This window comes from Labeo rohita, chromosome 25 (genome assembly GCF_022985175.1).
Source record: "Labeo rohita strain BAU-BD-2019 chromosome 25, IGBB_LRoh.1.0, whole genome shotgun sequence".
Classification (NCBI taxonomy): Eukaryota; Metazoa; Chordata; class Actinopteri; order Cypriniformes; family Cyprinidae; genus Labeo; species Labeo rohita.
The window spans coordinates 14,708,151-14,728,710 of record NC_066893.1 but is presented as its reverse complement, the minus strand read 5'-3'; the positions used below and the strand labels follow the sequence as shown (position 1 = coordinate 14,728,710).

The following is a 20,560-nucleotide window of genomic DNA, read 5'->3' as shown; positions in this document are numbered from 1 at the left end:
CTGACTAATGATTTTATTGTCACCAAATGTTTTTTTTCCTAAAGTAAATGTGACATTACATAACATTGTTTACAAGGTGTTATACTGATGTCTTTGCACGGTTCAAACACTGATTGAGCGATTACATGAGACAAGATACAGATATCGGTCATGTGACTTCAGATTATTTAGTTATACCTGTAATTTTCTTTTTTCAGTATTTGCTGCCTTAATTTGTTCCTGGAGCTCACTGTATCCTACAAAAGGAACAGGTAGATTATAATATGTCTCATGTAGCCACAATATTCTTGTACAATATGAATTATTAGGAAAATCAATGGTAATCTAACCTGGTCCTGCTTTGTTGGTTCCAAACTGCTCATCATACTTTTGGATCTGGCGAAGAAGTTGAGCTTTTTCCCTCTCGAGTTGTTTACTGGCCAATCTAAATGGAAAATATTTGGCAAAGAATGAGTTTTGAGTCATTTTTTGTGCTTTGAAGTCTATGGATCTTTTAGCGCTTCACCTCAGGGACTGATACTCTCTGGCCAGGCCTGCATCAGTGGTTGCCTCCACAGGGATATTTTTAAGCAGCTCCACCTGTTAATACATATTAGGTTATTAGATCTTGGAAAAAGAACGTGTTGATCCTGGAATGCACTACGTGACTTTTAAAATTGGAGCAGATTTTAAAACACATTTGCCAACTTTATAAATGGTTACAGAGAAAAAAAAGGCTGGTGGTCACACACACTACCAGACTTTCAAGTCATTCTGAAAACAACAAACTCAAACAGAAACATGTGCCTTGTTGCTACGAGACGTGTGACAAATGAAAACAATAAGCGTTCTAAAATCGGCTCAAAATGTTTCAGTAATGGCAGAATATGAGGATTTTAGTGGAGGATCAGTGTCTCACTTGGTCCTTCAGCTGGGTGACGGTGTGTTGTGTGGCCTGCTGTTTCTCATTCGCCTCTTTCAGTTGCACCTTCAGCTCTGAGATGCTGGAGTTTTTCTTGGCGATTTCACTCTCAAGACCTTTCATCTTGTTTTCAAATAACCTGTCATGGGAAAAATTTCTAATAATAATAATAACTTCGAGGAAACAGATGAAAACAGATTTGAGTATTTAAGTAAATGTAATACCTGGCCACAACCGAAGATTTCCAGGTCTTGCTGTCCGCGCCTTCTAAAGACGGCCCCTTCGATTGTGCTAATAAGAGCCTCTGATTGGTCTCCTCAAGCTCCGCCTTCAGTTTCTCATTGGCTACTTCAAGGCTGGACTTTGTAACCCTCAGCTTTTCTGCAGCTTCTGCTTCCTGCAATTTGCCACAAAAACATATATACTCTATCATGATATATTAAAACCATGTTTTACTGACATGAAAGAAATGAAAATGATTTAAAAACCTTTTTAATATCTTTACGTAAGCGTTCATTTTCCATCATGATTTTCTCAAGGCCCTTGGTTTTTGACTCAAGTCTTGCGTTTAGCTGTTCCTCTTGTTTTCCTTTCAGCTTTTCATATTCTGACTGTAACAGAAAAGATGCACATTATTATGAAATGTAGAAAAAAAAATTTTTCCACATGACATTCTTAAAATATTATCACAATCGTGTTTCCACATAATACAGTTTGGTCAAAAGTTTACATCCCCCTTTCAGAATCTACAAAACGTTAATTATTTTATCAAAATAAGAGGGGTTATACAAAATGCATGCTATTGTTCAGTGTTGTTACCTGAATGATCCACAGCTGTGTTTTTATTTGTTTGTTTGTTTTGTTTTTGTTTTACTTTACTGATAGTTGTTCATGAGTACCTTATTTGTCCTGAACAGTTAAACTGCCTGCTGTTCTTCAGAAAAATCCTTCAGGTCCCACAAATTCTTTGGTTTTCCAGCATTTTTGTGTATTTTAACCCTTTACAACAATGACTGTATTTTGAGATCCATCTTTTCACATTGAGGACAACTGAGGGACTCACATGCAACTATTACAAAAGGTTCAAATGCTCACTGATGCTTCAGAAGGAATCACGATGCATTAAGAGTCAGGGGGTGAAAACTTTTGGAATTTGAATATCAGGGTAAATTTAACTTATTTAATCTTCTGGGAAACATGTAACTATGTTCTAGTCTCTAAATGGCAGTACCAAATTCAAAAATATGACATTTAGGCAAAATAAGAAAAATCTCCATTCTGTTCAAAAGTTTTCACCCCCAGCTCTTAATGCATTGTTTTTCCTTCTGGAGCATCAGTGAGCATTTGAACCTTCTGTAATAGTTGCATTTGAGTCCTTCAGTTGTCCTCAGTGTGAAAAGATGGTTTTCTAAATCATACAGTCATTGTTGGAAAGGTTCAAATTCAGAAAAATGCTGAAAAAAAAAAAACAAAGAATTTGTGGGACCTGAAGGATTTTTCTGAAGAACAGCAGGCAGTTTAACAGTTCAGGACAAACAAGGGACTCATGAACAACTATCACTAAATAAATGTATTAAGAATCACAGGAATGTAAACTTTTGAATGGGGCAATTTTTGTAAATTCAACTATTATTTTCTTTTGTGGACAATATGTAAATATATTTTATGTGAAATATCTTATTCAGGTCAGTACTCAGCAACAACTTATATATATATATATATATATAGATGCATTAATTGATCAATAGTGAAAGTAAAAATATTTATAATCTTACAAAATATTCATATTTCAAAAAATGCTGTTTGTTTGAACTTTCTAATTAAAGAATCCTAAAAAAAAAAAAGGTTTCTACAAAAACATGAAACAGCACAAATGTTTTCAACCCTGATAATACGAAATCTTGTTTGAACAAATCAGCATATTAGAATGATTTCTGATGGATCATGTGACACTAAAGACACTAAGGAGCAATGGCTCTGCCATGTCATCATAGAATTAATACACTGATAATATTACATTTTAAAAATAATGTAATAGAATTTTTTTTTTTCGCTAATATTACTGTTTTTACTGTATTTTTCCATCAAATGCAGCCTTAAAAGACTTCTTTCAAGAACATTAAAAAATCCTACTCAGCCTAAACTTGTGAAAGGTAGTGTAACATTCAACAGGTTCACAAAATGTACCTTAAGTTTCTCATGATCTCGTTGTAGTGTAGCAAGCTGCTCCTGCATATTGGCCTCTGATGTCTTCTTTAAGCTCTCATTCTCTCTCTGAACTTTCTCCACTACCTTCTTCATCAGTGCAATGGTCTTCTCCAGCTCAGGTACAGTTTTCCCGCTGCGACCAGACTGCATGAGAAAAGCAAAAGAAATTAATGACGGAGATAAGAGGTTTAGTGTTTTAAAGGGATAGTTCACCCAAAAATGAAAATTCTGCTTCTGTCATTAATTACTTACCTTCATGTCGTTCCAAACTCATAAGACCGTCGTTCATCTTCAGAACACAAAAAAGATATTTTTGATGAAATCCGAGAGCTTTCTAATTCTGAATAGACAGCAATGCAACTGACACGTTCAAGACCCAGAAAGGTAGTAAGAACGTCCTTTCTACCTTTCTGGGCCTTGAATGTGTCAGTTGTGTTGCTGTCTATGCAGGGTCAGAAATCTCATGGATTTCATCAAAAAATAATTTGTGTTCCAAAGATTAACGAAGGTCTTACAGGTTTGGAACGACATAAGGGTGAGTAATTAATGACAGAATTTTCATTTTTGAGTGAACTATCCCTTTAAGATCTTTCAGATCTTGGAGACCTACCCCACGAACATGGCTGAGCCTCTTCTCAACTTCAGCTTTCTCCTTCTTCAAAACACTGCACATCTCTTTAAGGTCAGACACCTGGTCCTTTCATTACAGGGAGAGTAAAGTAAGTACAACAGTTTTAAAAAATGTATTTTTTTAACATGTTATACTGTACTTTTAATCGAGGCAGGTCCTTGTTTGCTTGCTCCAGTTGGAAACGAAGCTCCAGATTCTCAGTGGACAACTTGAGGTTCTCTTTTTGGAGCTCATGTTCTCTTTGAGACGGAGTACCAGAACCACGGCCAGATGTCTGCTGAAACAACAAAGAGATGTTGATGCTGTAGACGACATTCAGCTAAACATTTTTAAAAACATTTTTTTAAATGCTGGACGGAGAGGGTGCAACACAAAAACAAAGTTGCAATGGGACATAAGCAGACAATCCGGGTCTGGAAAGGCAAAATCACAAGCTCAAAGCCAACAAAGCTATAGGGTGGACAACTGGAAGCTTTGCATTAGCGCTTCAATGGGGGCTCCTATGTGTTAAGTACCTTTCCAGATTTTACTTTGCTTTTCATTGTGGGTTCTTTGTCATGAAAGGTGGTGACCTCTGATTCTACAGGTCCAAGATTGGCATCAAGTTCACTTTTAATAACACCTGCATCCAGCTCCTTGGTGGGGGAACATTTTACATTCTCATTTACGATAGGGTCCACATCTTCCTCAGGTATGAATGACTTGGTCTCCTCCATTGCTGGTTGTTCAAGCACCAGATTGGAATCAACTGTGCTGTGTGCTGTTTCTTCCTCTTCAAGCTCTTTAGACCCTGCAGATGTTTTCACATTTTGACTTGGATCACCTTCTTGCTCCTTATTTCCGTCTTGTTGGTTATCCTCCAGATGTTCTTTTGACATCTCTGGCTCTGTGTGCGTCCTATTTTCTTCTGCGTTTGTCTTTTCATTTTCAGCTGTTTCCACTTCCAGCTGATCTCCTTCAAGAGGCTTATCTGTTATCTCTTGATGTGTCAGTCCTGAATCTGTTTCTTCTGCATCTTCATTAGTCTTCAGTTCTTCCTGTGCATGTTCCCCTTGTCCTCCTTGAGTCTCATCTGGCTCCTTCGTATCTTTCTCAAGCAGTGCCTCCTTTTTGTCCTTCTCTTCCTGTTCACTTTTGCTCTCATTCACTAGATCTTCTGGTTCTATATCTACAACGCTATCTCCTAGATTTTCCTTGCTCCTTTCCTCATCTTGACTCACTTCTGCTGCACTGAATGAAGTTTGAGTTGCTTTGCTCTCTGTAACTGCTATTTCCTTTTCAGTGACAGCTTCTGTTTCATGGATTGTGTCATTTACTAATGGAGACCGAGTTTCACCTTCACTGATATCAAAAGTCACAGAATGAGTAACTTTTGAGGACCAATTGAGCTGAGATGGTAAAGCAACATGTTTGTCCTTGATTATCAGAGATGGAAATAGAGGGATGGAGAAAGAAACAGGTTCAGGAAGAAGCGTAAGAGTGAAATTAGTGGGGTGAAATTCAAGAAAAGCGTTAAAAGATGGCAAAATGTTTATTGTCTTGCAAAAGTATTAAACCTACAGATGGTCTGGATGGAGACTCTTTGGACAGTTGACTCTCCAGGGAGTGAAGCCTCTCCTCAAGATAACGGTTTCTGATGGTGATATCCTCCATTGCAGCATCACGGGGTAAAGCCTGCTGCTGCCTACAAAACCAATCATACATATAAAACATTCCTCAAGACAACATTAAAAAAGTTGAAACAATGGCACGATTTCTAGGAAGAACACACTTTATCACTTTGATTTGCTGCTCCAGTTCAGTGTTTCTTCTTTGTAGCTCCTCGATCTCTCTGTCAGCCTCAAGAGTCCGTACACCAACGACCTGATCTGCGGTCACTCCTCTGCCCTTTAGTTTCTTTTGGAGACCCATCTTCTCCAGCTCCAACCTTTACAGACATCAGCCAACATAAACATGATTGGGAATCTTCAACTGTTTTTTCCTGATAATTTACTCACCCCTGTTTCATCCAGGATGTTCATGTCTTTCTTTAGTCGAAAAGAAATTAAGGCTTTTGAGGAAAAAATTCCAGGACTTTTCTCCATATAGTGGACTTCAATGGGGTTCAATGGGTTAAAGGTCCAAACTGCAGTTTCAATGCAGCTTCAAATGGCTCCTCACGATCCCAGCCGAGAAATAAGGATCTTTTCTAGCGAAATGATCAGACATTTTCAAATAAAATTTTAAATTGATATACTTTTTAACCACAAATGCTCATCTTGCACTAGCTCGACTTCACGCATTACATAGTCACGTTGGAAAAGTCATGTGTGACATAGACGGAAGTACTGGTCCACGATTGAAGCGAACGAAAAGAAAGTCAAACGCCCTTTACAAAAAAAGGTAAAACAACAGTGTTTGACGATTTTGAAGTTGGAAGTGAAAATTAGATAGAGTTTTTTGCCCTACCCTACCTTTTTGAACCAGAGTAGTTTCTGAAACTAATCATGTGTGACCTTTCCAAAGTGATTACATGAAGCATAAAGTCGCACATGCACATCACAGAGCTAGTGCAGGATGAGCATTCGTGGTTAAAAAATGTATACATTTTTATTTTTTTTTTAGAAAACGATCAATTGTTTCGCTAGATAAGACCCTTATTTCTTAGCTGGGATCATGAAGAGCCCTTTGAAGCTGCACTGAAATTGCAATTTGGACCTTCAACTCGTTAATCCCCGTTGAAGTCTACTATATGAAGAAAAATCCTGGAATTTTTTCTTCAAAAAGCTTAATTTCTTTTCGACTGAATTAAAAAAAAAGGACATGAACATCTTGGATGGCATGGAGGTGAATTTAAATTCAGGAGTGAACCAATCCTTTAATGCGTCTTTTGAAGCTGTCCATTATGTGGATGGATAAGTGTCACAACACCGACCTGCTGTAAAGTTCTTTGATCGTTGCTAATTGTTTAGAAAGTGATTCCACTTCTTTCTCCTTCTCCTTGAGGACGGTCCGCACTTTCTCCACCTTGGTCTGCCACTTTTTACCTTCCTCCCATCTCACGATTTCTTCTTTAGAGGACTGCAAATATAGGAAAAATTCACATGTATACATGTAAGTTCATACTGTTGTTGTGTTACTAAATGATAAAGTATTTAACAAATCAGAGAAATACTTAATTATATGGAGACTTCACCACAAAATGTAAAATTAAAATTACGCGTCAAAAAATAAGAGCTCAAATAAAAATCTGACTTCAAATTAAATAGGTAAAGATTTATTTAGGCTTCTTCTACATCAGTGGTTCTCAAACCTTTTACAGCAGCGTACCCACTGGGGCGTTTAACATTCTTCTGCGTACCCCCTCTCTTCCACACGCAGTCACAGCTTTTCTTTTAAAGGACAATTTGTTCCCTTAAATTGATTTACAGGTGCATTTTTATACCTTTATAGAAGCAAAGATTTTTTATGTTATATTCTTGACATTCCATTACGTGTATTATATATTACGTGCATTATTAATATAATAAAGCAATAAATGATTGCAAATTGAACTGATACTTAGTGTAGATTTAAAAATATAACCACCAATAGATGGCAGCAAGTCACCGTCTTTGCCCACAAGGCTATCCGTGCCGATAACATGACAATATTCTGTTTAAAATGTAGGCTTCATTTAAAATGTAAAATGTTAAATTAATATTACCTTTTTTGTTAAAGGAAAAGTCCACTTCCAAAACAAAGATCCACAGATAATGTACTCACCCCCTTGTCATCCAAGATGGCTTTCTTCCTTTAGTCGTAAAGAAATTATGTTTTTTGAGGAAAACATTTCAGGATTTTTCTCCATATAATGGACTGATATGGTGCCCCAATTTTGAGCTTGCAAAATGCAGTTTAAATGCGGCTTCAAACGATCCCAAATGCGGTTGTAAATGATCCCAGCCAAGAAAGAGGGGCTTATCTAGCGTAACGATTTGTTATTTTCATTAAAATAATAAAATGTATATACTTTTAATGTCAAACCGTCATCTTGTCTTACTCTGCCTGGACAGTTTTTTTTACGGTTCATGACAGTTAGGGTATGTCGAAAAACTCCCATCTCATGTTCTCCCTCAACTTCAAAATTGTCCTATATTTGCTGTTTTGTTAAGGGTGTTTGATCTTCTTTGCATGTTCACTTTGCAAAGACTGGGTCGGTACTTCTGCAGCAATGTAGGATGATTTTGAAATGATTCTTGAAGTTGAGGGAGAAAATACAATTGGAGTTTTTCGACATACCCTAACTGTCTTGAGCCAGAATACACAGAGTTCAGGCAGAGCAAGATAAGACGAGCGTTTGAGATTAAAAAGTATTTAAATTGTATTTTTTTTAATGAAAATAACCGATCGTTTCACTAGATAAGACCCTTCTTCCCCATTTAAACTGCATTTTGGAAGTTCAAAATCAGGGCACCACACCAGTCCATTATATGGAGAAAAAATGCTGAAATGTTTTCCTCAGAAAACAATTTCTGTACGACTGAAGAAAGACATGAACATCTTGGAAGATAAGGGGGTGAGTACATTATATGTGAATCTTTGTTTTGGAAGTGGACTTCAGTATCAGATTTGCCATCGTTTGGATATTCAGGGAAATTCACATTCTTGCTGGTATTTTAAACATGAAACCAATAACTTGCACATGGGAATGTGTCTGTATCAAAAATCTAAATGTACAGTCCATGTCAATATTACTCTTCATGCTATTAAGTGAAAATCTACTTTAAAGATACATTGAACAGCAGTGCGATTTGCTAAAGCAGCATATTCAGCAGGCATCCTATCACATGCACTCTGCTTGTGTGGATGCAGTCACTTCTGATCACAAAAGATGAGGTAAGCTGATTGGATATGATGTACTTGGCCTTAAACGGCTCTCCCATTTTCCTGTTTTTACATTAGACGTGGCATTTTGCTTGTCAGAAATGTTGTTCAGTTTTAATATTACTTTAAGTTGGGGTAGAAATAAATGAAATGGCAAAACGTGAACACAAAAAAAAATTTGTGTTCACGTACCCCAGTTTGAGAACCACTGTTTTACATAATTTTCTGCAAATAATTTACCTCTAACTAACTTTTCTTGCAGTAAATGCTCACCTTGTCCTCCTTCAAGACGCTCCTCTTGTCTGCAGGCTCTGAGATGCCCTTCCTGTCCAGCTCCTGCTCTAACTTACGGATCTTCTTCTGAAGAGCCTCAACTGTGGGTCCATCACTTTCAACCTGAGCCTGCACAGACACACACAAAAAGACACCTTTATTTATGTAGACTCATTTTATTCCTTTATCCCCTTTTATAAACATTTAAGATGTTTGAATGTCTTTAATAGAAGGCTGCATTTATTTGATCACAAATACAGAAAAACAGTATTACTGTGAAATATTATTACAATTTAAAATAACAGTTTCTATTTTAATACATATTCCTGTGATGCAAAGCTGAAATCGGCATCATTACTTCAGTCTTCAGTGTCACATGATCCTTCAGAAATCATTCTAATATGCTGATTTGCTACTCAAGAAACATTTGTGGAGACAAATTGTTGTCCTGCTTAATATTTTTCTGCAGACCATTTTTTTAGTATTCATAGTTCATGAATTTGTACAGTATTTGAATGTTATTTGAAATCTTTTGTAACACTATAAATATCTTAACTGTCACTTTTGATAAAATTCATTCACACTTTGTACTAACTCCAAACTTTTTGAATGGGAGTGAACATGTCTTCAGTAAAGAACATTGTAAACAGTATATAAACAACTGTTAAAACGCTGAGAGGACTATGAATATACATACAGTACAAATGTTTGTTTCTTCCCAAGGACCGCAAACTCTGATAAGAGCGAGGAGCTTCACAATGGTGTCTAGACGTATTCACTGCCATCAAAGAACGGCTCTGTTCAACCAGACACTGAGCAGAAGCTCTTCATTTGCAGAGAAAAAAAAGGGCCGCTGACTCACTGTCCAAGTGCTTTTGAAACGCTGGTAGAATTACTCAAGAACAAGATATAAAATTCTTGATCTTTAACAGGGGTGAAAAAACACATATGTGGTCTAACCTGCAGGCCACTGCTGAGTCTCTGAACCTTCTTCTTTAGCTCATTCAGCTGATCCTCCAAAGACTCTTTTTCACCCTGCAGCTTGTTATGTGATTTATGGCTCCTCTGCAGATCCTTGTTTAAGCTCTCCAGCTCCTCTCTCAGTGAGTTTTCTCTGGCTTTTGCTGCTCGTACACCATCCTTAGCCAGCTGGAGCTCCTCATTAAGGTCCTTCACACATGCCTGATGAAAAACAGGGATATATAATTCCTTGGTTAGGGTTGAAATAAAAGTCTTTACATTTTAAAGCGGTCATGAACTGATAAATCACAATTCCCTTGATCTTTTGACAGGTCACTGTACTATAAAAACTTCCTGTAAGTTTCAGAACTCAAAACTTTCTTGTTAACAGCTTATATTGAAGTCATTCTGCTGAAACAACAGGTTGTGGAATGTCACTTTACGACATGATAGGGTGCCTCTGTAGAAAAAGATGAACGCCTGCTCATACATCACTACCTGTTTAGCCCCGTCCACCAATTCACTTGCAGTGTAAATAACAAGGGAGGCAAATGCAGGTCAAAGAAGAAACCAAATGATAAAGATGGCTCCGAAGATAAACAAGATGCTGTGCAGTGTCAAGTTGTGGAACAACACAGTCTTTGCATTGCCTTCCTTCTGATCCCAACATTACGAAAAAAGTGGATGAAATTTATTTTTAATGAAGTTCCAGATCACACCAGTAGAAACCAGTAAGAACCATCTGTGAAGGATGTAATCTGTCAAACATAGAGAATAGTTGCAAATCATAGCAGTGGGCATTTACTTCAGAGTCAAACAGAATGTTCAGATGATTAATGAAAGCAACTGACAAATGCTTTTTAAAATGAGTGGAGTAATGTACACTATCAGTCAAAAGTTTGAACAGTAAGATTCTAATGTTTTCTAAAGTCATCTTTTCTGCTCACCAGACCTATATTTATTTGATCCAAAGTACAGCAAAAACAGTAACACTCTGAAACATTTTACTGTTTAAAGTAACTGTTTTGTATTTGAATATATTTTAAAATGTAACTTATTTCTGTGATTTCAAAGCTGATTTTTAGCATCATTACTCCAGTCACATGATCCTTCAGAAATCAGTCTAATATTCTGATTTGCATTTATTTTTATTATGTTGAAAACAGCTAAGTAGAATTTTTTCAGGTTTTTTGATGAATAGAAAGTTCGGAAGAACAGCATTTATCTGAAAAAGAAATCTTTTGTAACATTATAAATGTCATTATCATCACTTTTGATCAATTAAAAGCATCCTTGCCAAATGAAAGTATTAAGTATTATAAGTAAAAGTATTATAGTAACAACTGTTTTAAATATTTTTGATAATAATAATAATAATAATAATAATAATGTTTCTTGAACAGCAAATCAGCATATTAGAATGATTTCTGAAGGATCATGTGACACTAAAAACTGAAGTAATGATGCTGAAAATTCAGCTTTGATATATTTTAAAACATTAAAATAGAAAGCAGTTATTTTAAATAGCAAAAATATGTATTTTGGATCAAATAAATGCAGGCTTGAGCAGAAGAGACTTCTTTAAAAAAAAACAAAAAAAAAACATCAAAAATCTGTTCAAAAACTTTTGACTGGTAGTCTATTTTTATTTTTTACATTTTAAACAAAAAAAAATTAAATGTCTATTTGTCAGTTTTAAAAGTGATTAATTCACCTACATTTTTATTTTTAATGAAGTGTTATTTTTATTCATTCAATTTATTTTCAGTTGACCTTCCTAGTCTTACATAAAAAGTTTATTTTTATTTTATTTAGTTTTGTTTTTTATGTTTACTTTGTATTGTTTTGTTCACGGTTTTCAAAGATGAATGGATGGTCAAGCAATTTGCTGAGCTTCTACAAAGTGACTTGTCACTTTAATAACTGTATTCATCTTCTCAATCATAATAACTGTATTCATCTTCTCAATCATAATAACTGTATTCATCTTCTCAATCATCTTTTAAAAGCTGATGCAAAAACTGATACTAAGTTTGGAACTAATGATTTACAGTTGACAAGTAAATGTTTAGAAAATAAGTAAGAATTTATGTTTCTTCCTTATTTTTACCTTTAGCTCCTTGGTCTGCTTGTCGACAATCTGTTGAACGTTGAGGGCCTCTTCCTTCTGAGCAGCATTGGCGATGATCTGCTGCTCTGCTTGAGATGTCAACTCCGCACGAAGCTCCAAGAGAGCTTTACTGAGAGCCTGCAGACGAGGAACCGAATTCTGTCACATTCAAACATCACCATGGAAGAACTTTTCCAGAACAATTAAGATGTGACACTTTGGACAAAAAAGACCCTCACGAGTTGTTCCCATCAGCGCAGATTTTTATTGAGATTATTACAGAATTTTGCCTGTGAAAATTCACCAATGTAACTGGACATTGTCCACTGTGTGTTACCTTCAGCTGTTTCTCCTTGAGGGCCAATTGCGTCTTCAACCGCTCCACGAGGTTCTTCATGGTGTTGGATGGTGACCTGACATTAGCTTCCTTCTGGGCCTCCAGCTCCGTGCGGAGGAAATGTAGCTCTTTCTCCATCTGAATGAGCTGAGCTCTCAGCTCTTCTGTCTCCTGGGACAGACTCTTCATTTGGGCAACATGTCTCTCCTCAAGTCTTAGAAATGAAAGCTTATTAAAAGTGGCACAAGGAATATCGAAAAAAAAAGTGGATTTGTTTTAATTCCTCACCTGGCTATCTCTGCAGCATGCTCCATGGCTTGTGCCGCCGTCACCTGTTTCTGTTGATCCAGCTCTGTGGTGACGACCTTCAGCTTGTGTGTCAGTGAGGAAAGCGAATTGTCCTGCTCAGCCACCATCTGCTCCATTTCCGCCAACCGCACCAAGTGCTTATTGGTCGGTACAGTGATGGTGGGTTTCTTCATTAGCTCCTGGAGAGGAATAAACTTTAGTAGGCTACTAATGATGACAGCTGGCATGATTTATATCATTACATGTATGATGTGCATTAAAAATTCATCAATTTCTTGCAAGCTATTCCAAACTGAGCTTTATAACGAATTCTCTACGTACCAGAGCGGTCTGTTTGAAACAGTCCAGCGATGTGTCCATATAAACGTCCAGTTTTTGATGCAATGCCCTGACCTCTTCCTCATGCCTTTTGGCAATCTCTTCCTGCTCCTGAGAAAATAAAAGTGAAGATATATGAGCTTTTATAAGGTTTTATTGTGCAATATGGAGCCTCAGTTTTTAGGGGTTCAAGCGTGTAGAGCTGAAACCATATCGTAATTGTTAAAATGGGCACAGATCGTAATCTCCAACGTAAAACTGATTGTGCAGAGCAAACTGTAAGTCGTAGAGACTTGAAACTTGGAGGGATGGTAGTACTCAATACTGCAGACAATGTGCCCAAGCTACAGCAATTAAAAGTACGAAATCACTCAGAACTCCTAAACCGTCAGTCGCAGGCTCAAGTGTCTTATGTCGCTGGAATCCTTGGATCAAGGTGGACCAAGGTGGACACCTCAGATTCAATCGTGAGCCTGGAGAAATTTTCAGGTATTTTGCATTTTTTTGAAAAACCTACTTTTGCGAACTAGTCCTAGGTTTTTCGCCCGATCGGAACCAAACCAGTGCAGAATGATTATCTGGAGAGCGAATATCAAGAAGTATTAAATAAAGTTACATTTTCGTGGAAAAGGGACACAAAAACATTTGAAAGGGCCAGGGCCAATTTTCGTAAAATGCCTATAACTCCTGAATGGAGTTCAGAGATATCTCCGCCAAACTCAGAAGACTTATGTAAGAGCTCAATCTGAGGTCACAGGAAAAAAACGCGGAGCTTGTCAAAACATAAAAATGGCTAGAACTGCACCACCATTTGAAAATCGGTGTGCACGGTCTTGGTCCGAAGTGCCACAACTGTGCATAAGGACATTTGCGTACCTAAAAAAACATGGCTGCCATTGGCTGACAAAGTTTTACAGTTTGACAAAATTTGGCCACTGGTGGGTGATATTGCATTTTTCAATGGTGTAAACCAGGGGTGGCGAACGTCAGTCCTGAAGAGCTGCAGCCCTGCATAGTTTTGCTTCAACCCTAATCAAACGCACCTAAGCAAGCTAATTAAGGGCTGAAGGGTTACTAGAAAGCAACAGGCAGGTGAGTTTTAATTAGGGTTGGAGCTGAACTCTGCAGGGCTGCGGCTCTCCAGGACCGGAGTTCGCCACCCCTGGTGTAAACTATAGTACATCGCACGGTTTTATATCATACAATAGAACTCCTCATTCCAGACGACTTTGCCTCTAGAACCACTGCTGTCAATCAAATTGTTTGTTAAATGATTGAGAAGATGTCAAAAACCTACTTTTGTGAACTAATCCTAGTTTTTTTGCTGGAAAACAACACTGCAGTACAATTTTCTGGACTCTCCAGGTCAGTAATTTACCCTTTGGTAGCCTATAACGGGGTCGTTTAGAAAAGGGGCCTGTCCAGATTTATCCAAATTCCTATAAAGCCTGAAGGAAAACTCAAAACTTCACAAAACCTAGTAGGCACATGCAACAAGTGATTCTAAACAAAAATGCGAATTTTGGAGAAGATCGGACGACAGCTTTTTTGAAGGATATAACAGTCATATCCTTAAAAAAAAAAAAAAAAAAAAACAAAACATATTTCTATGGTAAATTACCTGGATTTGCCAAAGATGCTTTTTTAAAATCATTGATATAGATGGTTACAAGCTTGCTCAATAATGTCTTTTTTCACATGTGCTTAAATGCCTTAAAGCGCATGAACCCCAGTAATCGCTGCTTGCAGCTGTATTTTAAATAGTCACCTGACGAGCCTTTGCTAACAGGTTCTGGTACTTCTTGAGAACCTCCTCTTTCTGATCCAGACGCCCTTGTAGGTTATTAATGGTCTGGTGGGCCACCTTCAGGGCGGGCTGGCTATCAGAGTCCTCTTGTTTGCTCAGGTCTGCCAGGAGTTTCTCTCTTTCTGCAGCGGCTGGTAGGCGAAGCCTGAGTTCATTGATCACTTTGTCTCGAGATAAGACGTTCTGTTCCGATGTCCACAAAGCAGCTTCTTTTTCCTTCAGCCTCTACTCAGATTGAAAGAAACTCCTTGTAAGATCATATTAAAAACAAGGCTTACAATTGCTAAAGCTGACTTAAATTAGTCACTTGATGAATGAAAAGTACCTCTTCCAGAATTTTGCAGGTGGCTTTTGTCTCAAGTATGGTACGGACATGCTCTTTGATTTTTCCAAGAGCGTAGTCTAACTGGTGCGCTAAAGGCTGATTTGGATCCGGTAGAGAGCCTGTGGCTTCCTCAAACTAAAACAGGACAAGTGTAATTTAAACTGTAGTTCATTTAAACTGTAATTCACATTTGTCAAGTCTGCCAAGAGTCACCTTCTGAGCTGTGCTTAGGACTTCATTCTGCTGTTTCTCATAGGTGTCGAGCTGGCGCTCCAGTTGCACCTCTCTCTGATCCCAGATCAGCTGCCGCTCCTCGAGAAGCTAATACAATGATAGCATATAAGATTAGAAATCACAAATGAAGCATGCTCTGTACACTGTAAACTAATTGGGAAGAAACATGTTTAAATGCAATACTGACATTATTCTGCTGCACCAGCTCCTCTTCTAGGCCGCTGATGGTGCGTTCCTGCTCTGCCACAATGTTCCTGAGGTATTTTATCTCTTCCCGTTGGCCACCAAGCTCTCTGCCCTGCCTCATTTCCAACAGACGAACTTCCTCCAGTTTCTTATGCCACTCACTCACCTGTAAGGGTTGATATTTAGCTGTAAACACTGCAGCGGAGTGTACATCCTTCAGAAATCATTCTAATATGACAATTTATTATTAATGTTGAAAACAGTTCTGAGTTCTGCTGGTGTGCAGGTTTTTTGGAATCTGTGACACTTTTTCACGATTCTTAGATGAATAAAAAAAGTACCAAAAAAAACTAAAAAGCATTTATTTAAAATAGAAATTCTTTTGTCACAATATACACTACCGTTCAAAATTTTTGGGTCATTACATTTTTTTTTGAAAGCAGTTAATACTTTTGTTCAGTTTCTAGGGATCACTAGCACCCCCTGTCCTGGTATAGGTCATATCTCACTGGTCACACAGTTTGTCCTAATTAAAAATGTCCGATCTATAGTTACTACTGGTGTCCCTCAAGGTTCTGTTCTGGGCTCACTTCTATTCATCATCTATCTACTCCCTCCTGGGCATATTTTCAGGAAATATGGTATCGATTTTCACTATCACTTACCTGTTTTCCAAACCCTTTGGCTCTTTTCCTCCACCTATCTTGACTAGATGCTTAGCTGAAATTAAAGACTGGCTTTCTAAAACTCAAAAGTAATAAAACTGAGGTCTTACTCATTGGTTCAACATCTACTCGGACTCCATATTTCCATCCACATAATATTAACAGTCTCCATTCTTCTCTCACAACAAATAATACTGCAATTCTTATCCATGCATTGGTTACCTCACGTATTGATTATTGTAATGCTCTTCTTACTAGTCTTCCGTCCTTCTCTATAAACTCTGCAGCATGTGTTTTTTCTAGGACTTGAGCATACTTCTTTTTTTTTTTTTTTCTTTTTTTTTTTTTTTAGAATGCTCCATTGAATAAAATGAATTATTATTATTATTTATTATATATACAGTAGCAACATATACACTACCAGCCAAAAGTTTTTGAACAGTAAGATTTTCAATGTTTTTTTTTAAGTTTCTTCTGCTCACCAAGTCTGCATTTATTTGATCCAAAGTACAGCAAAAACAGTAAAATTTTAAAGCATTTTTATTTTTTAAAATAACTGTTTTCTATTTGAATATTTTTAAAATGTAATTTATTCTTGTGATTTTAAAGCTGAATTTTTAGCATCATTACTCCAGTCTTATGCTCCTTCAGAAATCATTCTAATATTCTGATTTTGTTAAAAAAACCAAAACAAAAAAACCAAAACAAAAACAAAAACATATCGTATTATTATTATGATGTCGAAAACAGCGGAGTAGAATTTTTTCAGGTTTCTTTGATGAATAGAAAGTTCAGGAGAATACCCTTTATCTGAAATAGAAATCTTTTGTAACATTATAAATGTCTTTATCATCACTTTTGATCAATTTAAAGCAGCCTTGCTAAATAAAAGTATTTAATTTCTATAATTTCTTTCCAAAAAAAAAAAAAAAAAAAAAAAAGATAAAATACTGATCTTTGGATCATTCTATTCATCAAAGAATCCTGAAAAAAAATGTACTCAGCTGTTTTAAATATTGGTAATAATAATAATAAATGTTTCTTGAACAGCAAATCAGCATATTAGAACTATTTCTGAAGAATCATGTGACACTAAAGACTGAAGTAATGATGCTGAAAATTTAGCTTTGATCACAGGAATAAATTACATTTTAAAATATATTCAAATAGAAAGCAGTTATTTTAAATAGAAAGAGTTAAAAAAAAAAAAATATTAACATTTATTATAAATAAATAAAAATGATTTATTTTTTTCTTAGGAATAAAATATGATTTCAAGAATTGCAACTCTATTTGTAATTGATACACCTACTTTCTGAGCTCCTCTGGCATCTTTTAGTGTTGCTATGAGCTCCTCCAACCCCTTTAGCTTTAGCTCCAGTTCTTGTGCCTTTCCTTCTGCTTTCCTCCTCTCCTCCTCCGCCCTATGTGCTTCCTCCTTGGCCCGTGCCTTGTCCTCCTGCAGCTGGAGCATGGTGTTGGAAAACTTCTCCTGTTGGGCCAGCGGCAGGGCTCCAGAGAACTGTCTGCGGAGGGCTTGGATGGTGTGGCGGAGGTGTCTGGCCCGCTGATGACCCTCCTGCCTCGCGTGCCACAGCGCCTGCTGCTGGGCATCCAGCTGCTGTTCGACTCTGAGCTTCTGCGCTTCGAGTTTTTGCAGGCGTGTGTTGGCGGCCTCCAGCCGGCTGATTGCTGTGGTCTCGCTTAACTGAAGAGCCACAATGTGCTGGTGGAGCTTGGCAATGAGGGCCTTTTCGTCGGACTGAGCCTGAAGAGATGATGTGCAATTAGGGACGTGATCAAGAGGCTCCACAACTGAAAATAAAAAGAAAAACATACAGTACCTGGTAGTCCAACACCTGTCTCCTCAGGCTTTCTACTTCTTTCTCTCTTGACTGCTGTCTGGCCTCCAAAGCAGACACCTGCATTTTAGCGACATCTGACACCTCTCGCAATCTGCAAACATTTCATACATCTTAAAAGAGATGTCTGTGTATATTATCATAGCAAGCTTATGCACAGGCTGAGTCATCAGGCTTACTTGGACACTTCAATCCGCAGATCTGCCTCTGTTTTCTCCAGTTCGGTGATTCGTTTGCGATCGGCATCGCTAATGTCTTTGCTTACGCTGTCTGCCAGCTCATCCCTGAGCTCCCGCTCTATCCGCTGAGCCTCGAGGTTTAATTTTGTAAGCTATACAGGCATACAGAAATATATGCAAAATAATAGTCAAGTCAAGTTAAGTCATCATTATTTTGACGCAGATTGTGTCAAAGCAGTTTTACAGTATTAACAGGGAAAAAGTTCTAATTCTAGGCTGCAACAAAGTCAGATTGTGCAGAGGACTCATCTGGTTCCCATAGCTCATTAAATGTGTATACTATGTTTTATGAAAATAAAATAAAATAAAATAAAATAAAATAAAAGGTTATTACATTGTGTTTTATAAAATAAAACAAAAGCTTTTACAAAAACAAAATCAAATTAAAGCAAAATTATTCTGTTTTACTAAAATAACACCAAATAATAAACTTACATGTTCAACACACTGCTCGATAATGCTCAACATAATGCATTTTATAAAAAATAAGATCAAATAAGATCAAATAAAACATAAAATAAAAGATTATTAAATGTTTAAAATTGTGTTTTATCAAATAAAACTAAATATTACAAAATGTTTAACAAGCAGTTTTACAAAAATGAAAGCATAAAGTTTTATTAAAATAACACCAAATACAAAACATATTAAATGTTTAAGACACTGTTTTTGTTTTTTATAAAAACAAAATTAAAGGTTATTAAAATATTTTAAATACTGTGTTTTATAAGAATAAAACAAAGGCTAATTTGAAGCTTAATATAATGTTTTTTATCAAAACATAAAATAATAAAATAAAAAATAAATAAAACAAAAACACACAAAATCAAATATTATTAATTTAAAGAAATTAATAAATTAAAATTGTGTTCAACATGCTGTTTTATGAAAATAAAATAAAACCGAAGCAAAATTAACATCATTCTGTTTTATTAAAATGTATTAAATGTTTTACACACTGTTTTAAATAAAATTAAAGGTTATTAAAATATTTAACACACTGAGTTTTATGAAAATAAAACAAGGGCTAAAATGATGCTCAATGCCATGTCTTTCATTAAAAAAATAAAATAATGAAATAAATAAAATAAAATAAAAAAAATAAAATATTATTAACAGTTTAAAAGTGTGTTTTATAAAATAAAACTAAATATTATGAAATGCTCAACAAGCTGTTTTACAAAAATAAAATAAAACTAAAGCATAATTAACATTATTCTGTTTTATTAAAATAACAAATTATTATTATTAAAAAACAAATAAAAAACTATTAAATGTTTAGCACACTGTTTTTATAAAAAATAAAATTAAAGGTTATTAAAATGTTTAACACACTGTTTTATAAAAATAAAGGCTAATTTGATGCTCAATATAATGTTTTTACTAAAAATAAAATAAAACTAAATATTATATATAAATATAATAAAATAAGATCATTAAATGTTTAAAACTGTGTTTTATAAAATAAAATTAAATCATATCAAATGTTCAACAAGCTGTTTTACAAAAAATAAATAAAATTAACATATAATTAACATTATTCTGTTTTATTAAAATAACACCAAATAAAAAAAAAAAAAACTTATTACATTTTTAGCACACTGTTTAACAAATGTTTAACATGCTGTGCTTCATAAAAATAAAACAAAGGCTTATTTGTGCTCAATATAATGTCTTTCATTAAAAAAAATTAAAACTGTGTTTTATAAAATAAAACTAAATCACATAAAATGTTCAACAAGCTTTTACAGAATAAAAAATAAAAAATAAAATGAAAGCATAATTAATGTTATTCTGTTTTATTAAAATAATACCAAATTGAAAAACTTTCAAAAAAATGTTTAGTACACTGTTTTTAATAAAACAAAAATATATAACATTAACAGTTGTTAAAATGTTAAACATACTGTTTTAATGAAAATAAAACTGATTCATATTTAACGCTCAATATAATGTCTTTTATTTAAAAAATCAATTAAAATAATAATAATAATAATAATAATAATAATAAAATAAAATATTATGTTTAATGTTTAAAATTGTTTTATAAAATAAAACTAAATCATATAAACAGTTCAACAAGCTGTTTTATAAAAGAAAATAAAAGCATAATTGACATTATTCTGTTTTATTAAATTAACACAAAAAAAGTAATTAAATGTTTAGCATCCAAAGGTTATTAAAATGCTTAACATGGTGTAAAGATAAAACAAAGGCTTATTTAATGCTTAATATAATGTCTTTTATTTAAACATTACAAAATTAAAAATAAAATAAAATAAAATAAAATAAAATAAAATAAAATAAAATAAAATAAAATAAAATAAAATAAAATGTTCAAGCTGAGATG

At 35.3% G+C, this 20,560-nt stretch overlaps 1 protein-coding gene across 6 annotated transcripts in view; it reads right to left on the bottom strand.

Moving 5' to 3' along the window:
- cep290 (centrosomal protein 290) overlaps nucleotides 1-20,560 on the bottom strand; it is a 55,178-nt gene that overhangs the window by 2,595 nt on the left and 32,023 nt on the right. For 3 of the 6 annotated variants that reach the window (XM_051099269.1, XM_051099271.1, XM_051099274.1), the window contains 26 exons: nucleotides 18,151-18,302; nucleotides 17,954-18,065; nucleotides 17,422-17,877; nucleotides 15,446-15,610; nucleotides 15,238-15,345; nucleotides 15,025-15,159; nucleotides 14,661-14,924; nucleotides 12,896-13,003; nucleotides 12,554-12,753; nucleotides 12,266-12,479; nucleotides 11,929-12,066; nucleotides 9,819-10,040; nucleotides 8,859-8,987; nucleotides 6,655-6,800; nucleotides 5,512-5,667; nucleotides 5,301-5,424; nucleotides 4,256-5,155; nucleotides 3,880-4,017; nucleotides 3,720-3,806; nucleotides 3,089-3,253; nucleotides 1,390-1,512; nucleotides 1,126-1,298; nucleotides 899-1,040; nucleotides 506-579; nucleotides 330-424; nucleotides 178-236 (listed from right to left, as the gene is read on the bottom strand). In XM_051099269.1, the coding sequence (XP_050955226.1) occupies nucleotides 178-236; nucleotides 330-424; nucleotides 506-579; nucleotides 899-1,040; nucleotides 1,126-1,298; nucleotides 1,390-1,512; nucleotides 3,089-3,253; nucleotides 3,720-3,806; nucleotides 3,880-4,017; nucleotides 4,256-5,155; nucleotides 5,301-5,424; nucleotides 5,512-5,667; nucleotides 6,655-6,800; nucleotides 8,859-8,987; nucleotides 9,819-10,040; nucleotides 11,929-12,066; nucleotides 12,266-12,479; nucleotides 12,554-12,753; nucleotides 12,896-13,003; nucleotides 14,661-14,924; nucleotides 15,025-15,159; nucleotides 15,238-15,345; nucleotides 15,446-15,610; nucleotides 17,422-17,877; nucleotides 17,954-18,065; nucleotides 18,151-18,302 (4,785 nt within the window). The remainder of the gene's footprint in view (nucleotides 1-177; nucleotides 237-329; nucleotides 425-505; nucleotides 580-898; nucleotides 1,041-1,125; nucleotides 1,299-1,389; nucleotides 1,513-3,088; nucleotides 3,254-3,719; nucleotides 3,807-3,879; nucleotides 4,018-4,255; nucleotides 5,156-5,300; nucleotides 5,425-5,511; nucleotides 5,668-6,654; nucleotides 6,801-8,858; nucleotides 8,988-9,818; nucleotides 10,041-11,928; nucleotides 12,067-12,265; nucleotides 12,480-12,553; nucleotides 12,754-12,895; nucleotides 13,004-14,660; nucleotides 14,925-15,024; nucleotides 15,160-15,237; nucleotides 15,346-15,445; nucleotides 15,611-17,421; nucleotides 17,878-17,953; nucleotides 18,066-18,150; nucleotides 18,303-20,560) is intronic. The other 3 variants (XM_051099275.1, XM_051099276.1, XM_051099270.1) reach the window with 2 other exon arrangements.